The sequence below is a fragment of the Bison bison genome, unplaced genomic scaffold (genome assembly GCF_000754665.1).
Source record: "Bison bison bison isolate TAMUID 2011002044 unplaced genomic scaffold, Bison_UMD1.0 scf7180017864181, whole genome shotgun sequence".
NCBI lineage: Eukaryota > Metazoa > Chordata > Mammalia > Artiodactyla > Bovidae > Bison > Bison bison.
In genome coordinates, this window is record NW_011494753.1 from 14,958,622 (window position 1) to 14,973,386 (window position 14,765).

Here is a 14,765-nt window from a genome sequence, read left to right on the forward strand (position 1 = left end):
TTTCCATGTTTACCTGAAGTCTCCTCTTGTGCAATAATCTGTAATCATATGATTCATTCTGGAGTGTTTTATTGTATATATGCATTCTTTTGTTTGTAAATTTATTTATTTCAATTGGAGGCTAATTACTTTACAATATTGTAGTCGTTTTTGCCATACATTCACATGAATCAGCCATGGGTGCTCATGTGTCCCCCATCCTGAACCCCCCTCCCACCTTTCTCCCCATCCCATCCCTCAGGGTCATCCCAGTGCACTGGCCCTGAGCACCCTGTCTCAGGCGTTGAACCTGGACTGGCGATCTATTTCACATACAGTAGTATACATGTTTCAATGCTATTCTCTCAAATCATCCCACCCTCGCCTTCTCCCAAGAGTCCAGAAGTCTGTTCTTTACATCTGTGTCTCTTTTGCTGTCTCACATATAGGGTCATCATTACCATCTTTCTAAATTCCATATATATACGTTCTTATTTAGTTATATTTATATGGAAGTGAAAGTGTTAAGTCACTCAGTTGTGCCTGACTCTTTGCATCCCTGTGGACTGTAACCCACCAGGCTCCTCTGTCATGAAATTCTCCAGCCAAGAATACTAGAGTGGGTTGCCCTTTCCTTTTCCAGGGGATCTTCCTGACCCAGAGATGGAACCCAGGTCTCTCACCTTGCAGACAGATTCTTTACCATATGAGCCACAAGTAGTTGACTACATTTGTTTAGCTATATATAATTTATATAAATATTTGGTTATATATATAACTATAATTAAATATATGTTTAGTTACATGTGTAATTATATATGTATGTGCATAAACAAATAAATATATATATGTGCATATACACAGATCGATTGATCATATAAAGCGATTGAAATAGACAGTGTTCGATACATTTAAGGTAATATAGTTACGTCAATCACTCTGCTAACTACTTGCCAGTGCAATTTCATTTAACAATTAACCTAGTGAATTAGGAACTTGTATCACCATATTTCAAACAAGAAAACTGAGACCTGAGAGAGTAAGTAACTTGGATGAGGTCACCAAGATGCTGAGTGGGAGAGTTCTCAATTCAGGTCTTTGTCACTACAGGATCGCTTTTCCCTGTCTTTTTAGACATTAGTAAAAATTATGTTGCTGTATTAGCTCTAAGCTAGGGAAAGCATATTAAGATTTTAATGTGACAGCATGGCTAAATCTATTAGAAGGATAATCAAGTAGCTATAAATGCAGTGGGTAAGAGCATCTAGCTTGGAGCAGGCTGATAGGATTTGCAACCTAGCCCACTAAGGGAAGCCACTTAACCCTCTATGTCCACACTGCCTCATCTTTAAAATGAAAACAATTATAGTATCTACTCAAAGGCTTGGGACAACTAAGTTCATATATGTAAAGTGTGTTAAGCAGTGCTTGGCTACAAGGCAAATGTTACAGAAGATCAGTGATCTTTTTCTTTCAAAATTTAATTAATTTTACTATCACCAATTTACCTGTAATATTTGCTGTGTTAGGTTTTCCTCAAAAAATTTTTTTCTTAGTTTTCAAAGCACACTTTAATTTGCACAAAAAAATCTATTTTTATAGTGGACGCCTGTTAATGCTTTTGTGTTTGTTTTCAGCCTAGTATCTTTTCACTGCAGGAACTACCTCTCTCCAACCTGGAGGGGCTCTCCATCATCCACACGGCCAATCAGAGCCTGGCTCCTGTGGTGACAATGTGATTGTTCCCAGGGTATTACGGGATTAAGCACAGCCAATCAGTGCCCCTTTCAGAGAATCTACAGCTACTGAGATAATTATGCTTCCATTCTGAGTCATATACAATGGGTAGCATGTTAGCCTGGAGCTGCTGGGAGATCACTTTGCACCACATGAAAAGTCTACCTGAGAAGGAAGACACCGTAAGGTAAAGCAGAGTGAGAGATGGAGAAATGTGTCACTTGAACCACAGGTTCCAGATGAATGGGGCTCACCTTCTGGACCTACCCCACTGTGTGAGTCAATAAATTATCTAAGTTAGTGAGAGATAAGTTTATACTATTTGCACACAAATCCTGATTAATTCACTGATATATTATGGGTAAGAGTATCTCTATAATGCTGGTACTCAACTTATTATAATAGCATAAATAATTAATAAGTTTAAAATATTCCTTGAAATTAAAAGTGTTAGTCGCTCAGTTGCATCTGGCTCTTTACAACTCCATGTACTGTATCCTGCTAAGCTCTTCTGTCCAAGGAATTCTCCAGACAGAATGCTGGAGTGAGTTGCCATTCCCTTCTCCAGGGGATCTTCCTGACCCAGGGATCGAACCTAGGTCTCTCGCACTGCAGGCAGATTCTGAAAGGTTGTTGTTGAATCACACGAAGACACCGGGATTCTTGGCCCCTGGAGGAGAAGAATTCAATCGGGGGCCAGAGACGAGGCTTGATCGCTCAGAGTTTTAGCGTAATAAACTTTTATTAATAAAGGAGATAGAGAAAGCTTCTGACATAGGCATCAGAAGGGTGCAGAAAGAGTACCCACTTGCTAGTGTTATCAATGAAATTATATACTCTCCAATGAATCCAAAGAATGTCTGGAGGTTGAAAAGACCTCACCAGACCTACTCCCATAATTTACATTTTAGGATAACAGAATTAGCCAGAAGGTTTAATCCAGAGACTGTCCTCAGGCAGGATACATTATTGTTATATAATCCTTGTAAAGTAAAAGTAAATGTCGCTTAGTCGTGTCAGCTCTTTGCGATCCCATGGATTGTAGCCTACCAGGTTCCTCCGTCCATGGGATTTTCCAGGCAAGAATACTGGAGTGGGGTGCCATTTTCTTCTCCAGGAGATCTTCCCAACCCAGGGATCGAACCCAGTTCTCCCACGTAAAGACTAGGTCTATTCCCATAATTTACACTTTAAGATAACAGAATTAGCCAGAAGGTTTAATCCAGAGACTGTCCTTAATCCAGAGACTGTCCTCAGGCAGGATACATTATTGTTATATAATCCTAAGGAAATGTAGAGAAGGAAAAAAAAGTTTGTCCTTTCTTCCTCCTTGAGAATTCCAGACCCCTCTCTCCTTGGGGACCTCTAGACTCCTTATCAACCTGCCTAGGAAATGACTCTCTCAATTCTTTACTGTCTGAGCCACAAGGGAACGCCTATAGGTTCTTAAATATCAAGACATTAGAAACAAGCACCCTTTGGTGTGCAAAACGGTGAGCTATAAAGAATGGAAACAGGGACTTCCCTGGCAGTACAGTGGTTAAGAATCTGCCTTCCAATACAGGGAATGCAGTTCAATCCCTGGTCAGGGAACTAAAACATCACATGCCACAGGTGACTAAGCCCGCCAGTGTCACAGAGACCCAGTGCAGCCAAAATAAAACAGTAAATAAACAGAAATCAATTGTCTAAGAAAGAAAAAAAAAAGACAATCAATGACTTCAAGTCACCTTAGGCAAGTCATTTAACCTTTTCAGTTTCTCACTAATACAGAGACTAAAATGCTTATTAGAGGACTGCTGTGAGGATCAAATAGCACAATAAGAGCTCAAACACACCAATATATAGTACTGATTGAATCCATGTCTATATTAACAGAGAAAAAAGCATGATAAAGGAATTTTCTCATTCTGACCCGTCTATGTATGCTGCAAAGACCTTACAACTTTCTTCTATCTTTTGCTTTTTCATGCCAAGAAATAAAAAGTACAACTAACAGTATGACTGAAGAACACTTGGGAAATGCACACAGAAGTTTGCATATAATTTCTAAAATTATACAATCAATTCTTGGTTACCCGCCAGAGCAACTGCGTAGCTTACTGTTCTGCTATCCTTTTCCTAGATCCAAGTCCTTGGCTCACCCCACACCTGCATTCTATAAATGCCTTTCACATCCTTTATCTCTTTCAGTCTCTATTACAACTTCATTACATGGGCAGGAATCATTACTCTGTTTTACAGATGAGAAACTGAAGCCCAAAGAGGTAAGTGATAGCTAATTAGAATGGCAGGAAGTACAACATCTCAAACTACTTCACTGCTGTTCCTTACCTCTGATTTATTAGAGTCACTGAGGTGCCTAGATTTTTACTTCCTTGATTTTGAATTTTTGCTGGTTCTGGTGTGGTTTGCAGTATATTGTAATATCAGCTGTGACCACTCTTTGCCAGATCCTAGTTTGCTTGTGTACTCATCAGATCCTACGTGCTTAATATTATTTGGTACTGGCCCTGTGATTATACCTAATCTGGAAAGTATTTGTTCCCAACAAGATAATGGAATAGAATCTAAGCCAATAATTACTGTTGTAACACCTCAGTTAATATTATGACATAATTTGGCCAGCTTTTCTTTATATTCAATATTACTTCTGGTTGTATACCAGCAGGTAGATAACTCATTTGCTGTCAGGGCTTCTGTTAGCAAACAGTGCAACTCCTGTGCCTCAAATGCGGAAATGAGCTGGAAAAAGATGCTGAGAAGAAAGGACAATAAATGTGCAAACTGATACTTGAGTCATTTACAAGAACAAGATTCTACATGAGCTGGTTACCATATCATTTTGAGTGGCAGGAAATTTTTAGTGCTTAGACATTTCTATAGCCAAGTAAAATGTATTCTTTCTGGTCAAATATAAATGCTTCTTGAATTAGCCCATGTAATTCTCTTTTGTGCAATGCTGTATCTCTTCATTCTTTACTGACTGGCCTAAGTTCCATCTCCTCTGAAAATTCAATTCTGACTAGTCAAGTCCATAGTGAGTCCTTCTCCTCTGAACTTGGAGACCCTGATTTTATACCAAGCTAACAATTCAAGAAAATATATGATCATTTTCCCAAGTTCATATAACTCATCTCCCCTACAAACTTTCACGTTGTTTGAAAGATATTTTATGTTTTGTCTTTTACTTTCACATTACTTACACATGTATATTGTAGTTTCCCAGCAAAAGTTCCTTGAGCTGTTGATATCCATTCTTTTGCTTTCTAATACAAGTGATAATTAAACATTTACAGCCTATAGCTAAGAAGATTACATCCACATAGAAGGACAGCATATTTACATGATACCAGAGACCAGGCATGATTTGTTCCACTTCTTCAAGCAAAGTACTCTACTACTCCAAGGAAAAAAACATTTTAATGTGAAGGCTATTTTCCTAATTTTCCAAATATTCCTGCAGAACAGGAAAATGTCCGACTGGCTGTAGAGATATTTCACATTTGTGCTGTGGTTAACAACATCGATTTATTTTTACTGGATTTCTAGATTACAGGTATCAAACATAATGTTAACTGCATTTAAAGGTAATGTTCCCCGGCAAGTTCAGGTCACAAGGTTATTTGACAATTCCCTCTTTTCTGCCTCCTGGATAGGAAAAAGAATTACACTTCCCTTTTTGCCTCTGTTGACTTATCCTAAATATATTTCATTAGTCTTTCAGCTATGTGGTAGTTCTCTTGAAGGTCAAAGATTCCATTAAGATATATCCACCTAGCTATAATTTCAGCTAATTAGACAATGTTAGTCAAAGTCAAAACTACAGTGAGGTAGCAGTCGGAATGGTCATCATCAAAAAGTCTATAAATAATAAATGCTGGAGACGATATGGAGAAAGGGGAACCTTCCTACACTGTTGGTGGGAATGTAAACTGGTGTGGCCACTGTGGAGAGCATTATGGAGGTTCCTCAAAAAACTAAAAACAGAGTTGCCATATGATCCAGCAACCTACTCCTGTGTATATACCCAGACAAAACTATTATTCAAGAAGATATATGCACGCCTATGTTAAGAGCAGCACTATTTACAATAGCCAAGACGTGGAAGCAACCTAAATGTCCATCAACAGATAAATGGATAAAGAAGATAAGTATACATACAATGGAATATTACTCAGCCATCAAAAAGAATGCAATAATGCCTCTTATAGAAACATGGACAGACACAGAAATTATCACACTAAGTGAAGTAAGTCAGAGAAAGACAAATACCGTATGATGATCACTTATATGTGGAATCTAAAACATGATAGAAATCAACGTATCTGTGAAACAATAACAGACTCACAGATACAGAGAACAGAACTGTGGTTGCCAAGGTGGAAGGAAAGTAGGGGAAGGAAGGAATGGGAGTTTGGCATTAGGAGAGGCAAACTATTATATATACGATGGATAAACAGGGTCCTACTGTGTAGCTCAGAGAGCTATATTCAATATCCTGTGACAATTATAATGGAAAATAATATGAAAAAATATATAATTAAAGTGAGTCACTTTACTACATAGAAGAAATTAACACAACATTGTAAATCAACTATCTTTCAATAAAATTTAAAGAAAGTTGCAGCCAATAGTAACTCAAAGCTTTGATAATGGATGGACTGTGCCATTTACAATGAACAGTAGTCTAAGAACTAATTATCCAGGCAGTTTATACATGCTTTTTTCCAATTTCTATACCACCATGTGTAATAACAGGTATCAAGCAGATATTTATCTATGAATGTATTTGCCTTTTCAAGTGGTTAAAAAGTCTCAACAAACGTAGAACTAGATGTTGCCTGAAAACTAAAAAGGAAGCATGACTAAGGGTTAAAGAATGGATGTTCAGACCATCTGAGCATAAATCCTGGCTCTGCCATTTACCAGCTTTGTGATTTTGGTGGGGGTTCACTCCTTTTGCCTCAATGTCCTTGCCTGAAATCTAGATATAATAGTAAAATCTATCTTAAGGATTTTTTGGGGTGAGAATTAAATAAACTCCAAAGCATGTTAATGAAGAACTCCTTTGTGAAGCATGCAGTGAGCCATTTTCTCTAGCCTGACTGGGCCCACCACTTCTTTTTAAACTATCTATCACTCTCCCTTTAAGAAGTAAATATTTATTAAGGAGAACTTAATTTTAAATAATGAAACACTGCCAAGGTAATCTACCCTAAAAAATCATCAGGATATATATAAGAAATTATACATGAAATTATCTAACACTGAATAAACAGAAATAATCTAAAGTATAACACTAGGGAAATGACTAAATAAAATATTATATACATGCTCTAAAGCCACATACAGGAAAACGGTATACAAAGAACTCGGTATACTAATATATGTAATGTGATAACTAAAATATCAGTATCATAAGGTTCTTGTGTCCATTGTAAGTTAAAAGTGCTTAAAACATAAATAGGCATATAGTAAATCAAAGATTACTGTTAGTAAAGATCAAGTATTGCCATTGTATCTATGTATAAATATTCATAAGTTCTTAGGAAATAACCAATGATGAACAGTTTCTCTTTATTTCATTTACCTCTTAATTTTTATTTCTTAATTTCTCTATATGTAAGTTTCACCAGTAGATATTTTTGTCTCCATTTCCTTTACTTCTCAACCCACCTCAATCAATTTGTGCCCCTACTCTGGTGGGCAATTTGCCATGAGCATTTATCAATTTAAATTTCATGACTGAATCAATAATGTAACACTTAATGAGGAAATCATTATCACTTCTGAATAGGAGATATTACCTTCGTGAGAGATTTCCTTCCAAGGATTCGGTGGATACATGAAAGCTGCATTCTGGATTTGGTCGTGAATGTCCTCATCTTCATTAAATGGGAACGTGCCACTTAAGCTTACATAGATGATGACCCCAACAGACCACATGTCTAGAGAGCGATTATAGCCCTTGTTCCTTAGAACTTCAGGAGCCAGGTAAGCTGGGGTACCCACCACTGACCTCCGGAAAGACTTCTCTCCAATGATCCGGGCAAAACCAAAATCACAAAGTTTCACCTGTTGATAATAATGGTTTGAAGATACAGTCAGGTCACTAATTTGTATATCAGTCTGTCTTGGTCCACAACAGCTAAAAAACAACTATAATACTTTATATATATTGTATGGATTTCTCATGGTAGAACTAACAGCTATTTTCCATTTTATGTACTTTGAGGATAGCAATTCATGAAAAGACACAAAAGTATATTTTTATTCATAAAAATATCATCTAAACATTTTCCCTTTCTCCTCCTAGAACTGAGAGACAAATGTGAAAATATGTATACATAAAAGTAGGTTATTCTGTTTTACAAGGCAGGAAAACATCATGCAAAGTGATGGATTTAACTCAAGGACTTATTATATGTAAAGGCTGAAGGATAAGCACACGCCATCATTCACAATATCCTCAAAATTAGCTCTGCATGGAAAGGTAGCCAGGATCTGAGGGCATCATGGAAGCAACACAGAACAGCCACCTTGGTCAGGTCACTTCAGACACGAGGGTATCTGGAAAGAGATCAGTTGTTTTGCATTCTCTGAGTTGAGGAAAAGAAGAAACTTCTGTCTTCATCCCTGGGAACAACACTGAACTGCAATACCCTGCCTAACATTAGAGAGCTGGCAGCATCCCTGGGACTCTGAAGTTGTCTCCCTCTCAGGCCAGTGCTCCCAGCACTGACCTAGTGCTGCCGGTTCCCCAGGATGTCCACACCACGGCAGCAGAAGCAGGATGAGAGGCCTGGTGTGCATTATATTATAAAGGCAGGCTGAACTGAGATGCAGAATGACAGAGGCAGTCCCCATAGTACAAGAAGGTAACAAATGGATGAAGACAGACAGGCAAAGTTTTGAGGAGAAAGGGTGACAGAATGCAGCAAGGGAGCCAGTGATGCTCTCGGCAGCCTTTTTGCTGAGAGGCTTTCATACTTGCCTGAGGGAAAGGATCAGCGGATGCTAGCAACACGTTTTCTGGTTTGAGGTCACAATGAACAATATTTTTAAAGTGTAGATGTCGCAAAGCCACAAGTATCTATAAAGGAGAAAATCATCAACATCAGCTTATTTTAATCTAAAAGGTCGGTTCAAAATGTTCTCTACTAGGACATAAATTTAGAGGGTCAAGAGAAAACTCAACATGAACAGTGACATTTCTTTATGCTTCAGACCCTGAAATAAGCCAGCATGTTTCTAAGGAAACTTTATTGGAAAAAGTACTATATTATGGTAACCAGATGGCAACCGAAACAGGTAAAGATAAAAGAATTCAATAATATCTAACAGGCTACACATTCCTGAATATTTTCAAAGATTCAGGACTCAGCCACTGTGCATTTTAAAATTTCATGAGCAGTTTTAATACCTGTGCCTGCATATACATTATTCATTTGGTACTATCCTAAACCCTGACTACTACAGATATAAATTAGATAATAAAATAAGCCATTCCACTTTTTTTTTTTTAGTGTAGTTCAGACTCTGGAGGTAGGGTCTAAACAACAGGCCTAGAAAGCTCTAGTTAAATAGTGATAACATCTGATATTAAATATTACCTTTTTTATTTCCTGACTCTAATTGATTTCTTACCTGAGTAATTAAAAACTTCGTTATATGCTCTGGCAACCTGCCCTTTTCACTTGACAAGATCATCTCCAGCATGTCTCCATGGAGTTTTTCCATAACAACAAACACTCTTTCAGGCGTCTCAAACATACACTCCAAATTTACAACACCAGGGTGATGAAGGTTCTATTAAAGATAAATAAAGCACTTGAAGAAAATGAGTTTTTGATACTGTTTGGCAAGCTCACTGATTATACAAAACTGTTCAAGCTTAAAGCTATGGAGAAACCCACACTTTAGATTTTTAACACCTCTAAATTCCACATGTGCTGCCTTATATTTTTGAAATTCTAATGTCTCCAAAAAATACATCTTGACTTTCTGTGCACAGTGAGTATTTTTTTCTATGCTATAAATCAAAATTCCAGCACAGTGAATTGCTAATTAGGTTTTAATTAGAATATCATATTGAAAAATCTGTAGTTTCTTAGGATCATCTCCAATATTAAGCATACTGTCCTAAATAAGTTTACTAGGCCATCCGTACACACTTAGTAGAAATTTAATGTAGACAAGATGAAATACGTTCATGGAGTGCATCTGACTGCACTGATGAAGCACATTAATCAGTGCTTTTGGAGCTGCTGCCGTGCTCTCAGAGGCTGCTCTCGTTTGCTACAAAAGCTCTTACACAAGAGTAAAGATCCCCATGAAAACAGCAAATATTATTGAGCCTCTGTTTTGTTCAGGACATCATGCTATGTGGTAGTGCTTCATAGTTCTCAAGCACTCAATAAATATTTCCACAATAAACTAATGGCCAATAATGATAGGCTGCATTTGGCTTGACATGTTAATTGTCACACATGTCAAGTAAAATTACTCTTAACATTAGTTGGGCCCTTGTAATGATGCTTAACTCTGAATGTTGGTCTGGGGTCGTCAACAAAAGCCTTTGATCATTTGACCTTTATTTTTTTTCCCCTGCACACAACAAAAAAATCCAAAAATTAAAAGAAGTATTATATATTCCATTAATATTTCAATGAAAAATGGGGAAAAAACATACATCTTGAATAAAAATTACTGAAAGAAAAAAACATGGACTGACTTAAATGTGTTAACAGCTGAACACAGGGAAGAAAATAAATCCTTTATTCCAAGGGAAAAAATCTTAGCCATAAAATTAAATGCAAAATGAAATGTTCACAAATTATTGGAAACCTGAAATGGCTCAGTCTTCAGACCTCACGGACAGATGCTGGGTGGTGAGCAGCAGAGGGGACGTGAGTGAATCTGGAACTGTCACTGTGCTCCACGCTACTCCTCAGCGCAGAGAGCCTGCCATTGACTCAACACGGACATACGCTGTGGTTGGCAGTAGCTCCCATGATGAGAACCTGCCTCGCTGGATGAGAACCCCATCCACTACTCTGCAATTCTGCTCTCTGCCTTAGACATCAGATGGGACTTTAATATGTGCTTATTTAATTTGTATTTTTCCAGAATGTTCTAGACCAAAAGTAGAAAATGAATTAATGAGATTGTTTTCTGTCAATGATTTCCCCGTGGACTCTGAAGGACTGTATAAATGTCCTCTAATAGCTTCTTTATGTAAAAGATCAAGGAAAATTTGGCTATTTCTTGGTAAAGGACTTTGAATATACTTAGGTATATATTTTAGGAAATAAAATATATTCAATGAATTCATTGAATTAAAGGTCACCTGAATGCAAACTGGTAAAAGAAATATGTCTTGGAAAAGTTTCAGCTCCTACATTCATTGCACTTGGTCCTTGATCTTTCACCAAAACCTTTACGTTTTACAGGTCTGCTAAAGAATATATTGAATGGTAGCTGAAAAACCTTTCCAATAGCAAAATGACTTTATTTTTTCTGCATAGCTGATATGTAGTAAGTTGATACTTCTTGAGTTCATTATGTATGGTTGAGACAAAGCCATCACAGATGCCTACTCAAAAGCTGTATGCTTTTGGACTCAATCAAATGACCTAACTTGCTTTTACATTCAACAATAACAAAAGTAAGCAGAATATACAGAATCATGTCTTCATTAACAAAAGTCTCTATCCTGATGAGAAGTTAATTTATTTAGCCTAGAGAAGATATCTGAAGACTATAAGAGAGGGAAAAAAAAAATTAAAGTTACTATTTTGTATCATGTATCATTCATATTGCCTTTTTAATACCTTAAGGTCAACTCTAAGATGAGCTTTAACCAAAGTAGCTGATATGACTTGTTCACAATTTTAACTTTTTATAGAAACTATGAAATAGCTTTTCAAAATTTTCCTTTTAAAGTCTAAAGTAAATTAATTAACTTAAAACGATTTGATGATTATAACATTAACTATGGCACAGTCGTGTTCAGAAAGAACTTTTGTTAACTTCTCAGGCCTAGCTCATAGATTTGGATAATAAATTTCATGGCAGAGTAAGCTATTACAGGACTTTGTGGCCATCTGTTTGTTGCATTTAAGTAATCTAATTTTCAGGAAATGAAACATTTGGTCAAATATAGGAAAGAATAGTGTCCATTCACACATTACAGATTGATGACATATCCATGGGGTGAATATGAGTTATTTTGAAGTCTGGGAGGAAATGCCATTTGGAGATCAAGACAAAAATTTTCTGACTCAAACTGCCTAGAGAGTTCTTATATAATTAATGGAAGCTAGTCATTAAAAGCAAAAGATTTTATAAAAGCAGTAATACTTTATAAATAATATTTAATTAAAAATTTTAGTTTATACATGTATTCTATTTTATATTACACATTTTACATTTGCATTGAGAGTTATTTTACTTTACTCATAATCTTTAATTCTAATAGTGTTGCCTTATTGTAAACCTCACATTGTGAATTCATTCCAAACATCTAGCTATGATAAATTAATGTCATGTTTTCCCCTTCTTCTACCTTCAGGATTATTATACTCAAATATATGAGAGGTAGGAAAGAGAAAAATTAGATTCAATGTATCTATTCAACAGATTATTTAGGAGTCAGCCTTAATGTGGGAACTTCTGACTACTTTCCTATCAAACAACTAAGTGATTTAGGTCATACTAAGACCAAAAGGAAGAAAATTAAGTGAAGAATCCGGGATCTAAGTTCTAAGTAGCACACAGAGCAGACAGAATACACCAGCACAGAGTGTACAGTGGCAAGAATGGGGAATTGAGCTACAGCAACATGGCAGTGACTATTGATAGTCACTCCTGAACTGAAAGAACACACCATCTTACACATCTTCTAATTACAGTCTTTTAAAATTTATGCTTCACTTACTAACCCTAGAATTCACAATCACTTAATACCTTATGAAGGGGATACCTTGATAGTTGCTAAAAAGTCAGTGTAGAGAGGAGATAATTATAAGAAGACGTGTGAAAGATAATACCCAAATTCATGTGGTAAACTCAGCTATCTTGCCTAAATTTTCTCTTTAGTTTGATAACCAGAAATTTAAAGTGGAAGAAAAGAAAATTTCCTTTTGTCTTTCACCTAAAGGAAGTTGTATTAAGTATGAAGCCCACACTTAACGCCTTCTACTCTGTCCTCTCCTATCTTCCTAGGTTGCTCTAATGATAAAGAACTCGCTTGCCAATGCAGCAGACTGAAGAAATGCAGGTTCAATCCCTGGGTCAGGAAGATCCCCTGGAGGAGGACATGGCAACTCACTCTAGTATTCTTGCCTGGAGAATCCCATGGACAGAGGAGCCTGGTGGGTTACAGTCCACAGGGTCACAGACAGTCGGACATGACTGAAGCAACTTAGCATGCAGTATGCACACATCTTCCCTCATGGGCTTCCCTGATGGCTCAACGGTAAAGAATCTGCCTGCCAATTTAGGAGACATGGGTTAGATCCCTGGGTCAGGAAGCTCCCCTGGAGAAGGAATGGCAACCCACTCCAGTATTCTTGCCTGAAGAAACACAAGGACGGAGGAGCCTGGTGGGCTACAGTCCATGGAGTTGCAAAAGAGCTGGGCATGACTTAGTGACTAAACAACAACAACATCTTCCCTCATGCTGTATTTTTAAACTTCAGTGATGACAGACGTGCTTCTACTCTGATGTCAACAGGTGAGGGCTGTGTTACACCACATGAGAGCCCTCCTGATTTAACACGGGGTGGGGATCATTTGGTTGTTGCATGCAAATGTGTCCTTATTTCACGATTGGTTGACTAAAGCCTACAATTTATAAACAGTTTCATACTCTAGAACTTATTTTTTAGGAGGTAACATTTTGGGAATGCACACTGATAATAACTCAGAACCAATAAAGCTAACATATAATGTCAGAGGAATAAATGCACCAATATTACTTCAGTAAGACCAAATGTAACAATCCACCCTCCTGTAAATCACTGGGTGACATTTAGATCAATGGAGTCACAACCAAATTTAACCTATTAGACTCTGTGAACTCAGAAATGATCTGATCATTCCCGGTAAAACTGTTTGCATATACCATCCATCAGAATTTGCAATGTAATATTATATTTTTGTATGGCATTAATTGGCTCAGATTGACCCTGGTTTAAATAGTTCAAAATTTTGTGGAAGAAATAAGTTGAAGCATCTCTACTGTCTGTTAACAAAATATATATATTGTGCCCAGATATCAAGAAGGGGAGTCAGCTTTTAGATGGCTAGCTTACAATACATAATTTACCATTATTTTTTCCATCTTAAGTTAGCTACAAGTTCTGTGCATCCTATTAAGTAACACTGGCCCAAGAAAAATTTTTTAAAGAATCAGTTCAATATTTGCATAGAAGAAAAAAAAATCAGGTCAGGCCTGATATATAATTCCTGTATTCACATATATCCATAAACCTATCTACAACCCTCTCTATCATTCTGAACTTAATCTTTTCTGGGACTGATTTAATCTAGCTTTAGATTTCAAGGCCATGCAGACACATGATAATAAATAGAATGAGTTCTCTCCTTTCCTTATAAAAGGAAAAGAGACTGAATGCAGAGAGAGAGGAGTATGCAAAAAACATACTTACAAAACCCTCTCATCACCTCTCATGTTTCTAGCCCAATTAGCATAAAAAATATGTGCTATTTTCTACTCATCACCAGGAATCTTTTAGGGCGTACGAATGGGAAATCTAAAAAGCAAAATCTAGATTCCTAAACCCACCATGTGGACTCATACACTGAGGTTCCACTGGCACTGTCTGTATATGACTAAAGTTGTTACTATAATTTTGGAGAGTTGAAGGAGTGACTTCTACCAAATGAAAGGCCCTTACACAGCAAGAATACTGTACACATCCAGGCATCTACCCCTAAAACCCCTGACCAAGGCCAGTTTCAAGCTGAATTTAGGCAAAAGGATCCAATATTTGAGAATAAGAACAAAGGCTTAAAAGACA

General features: G+C 37.0%; 1 protein-coding gene across 1 annotated transcript in view; it reads right to left on the reverse strand.

Annotated features, from left to right (window-relative positions):
- PRKD1 (protein kinase D1) overlaps positions 1 to 14,765 on the reverse strand; it is a 352,693-nt gene that overhangs the window by 16,944 nt on the left and 320,984 nt on the right. The window contains exons 15-17 of the mRNA XM_010843418.1: positions 9,367 to 9,528; positions 8,714 to 8,812; positions 7,527 to 7,794 (exon numbers count right to left, since the gene is read on the reverse strand). Of these exons, the coding sequence (XP_010841720.1) occupies positions 7,527 to 7,794; positions 8,714 to 8,812; positions 9,367 to 9,528 (529 nt within the window). The remainder of the gene's footprint in view (positions 1 to 7,526; positions 7,795 to 8,713; positions 8,813 to 9,366; positions 9,529 to 14,765) is intronic.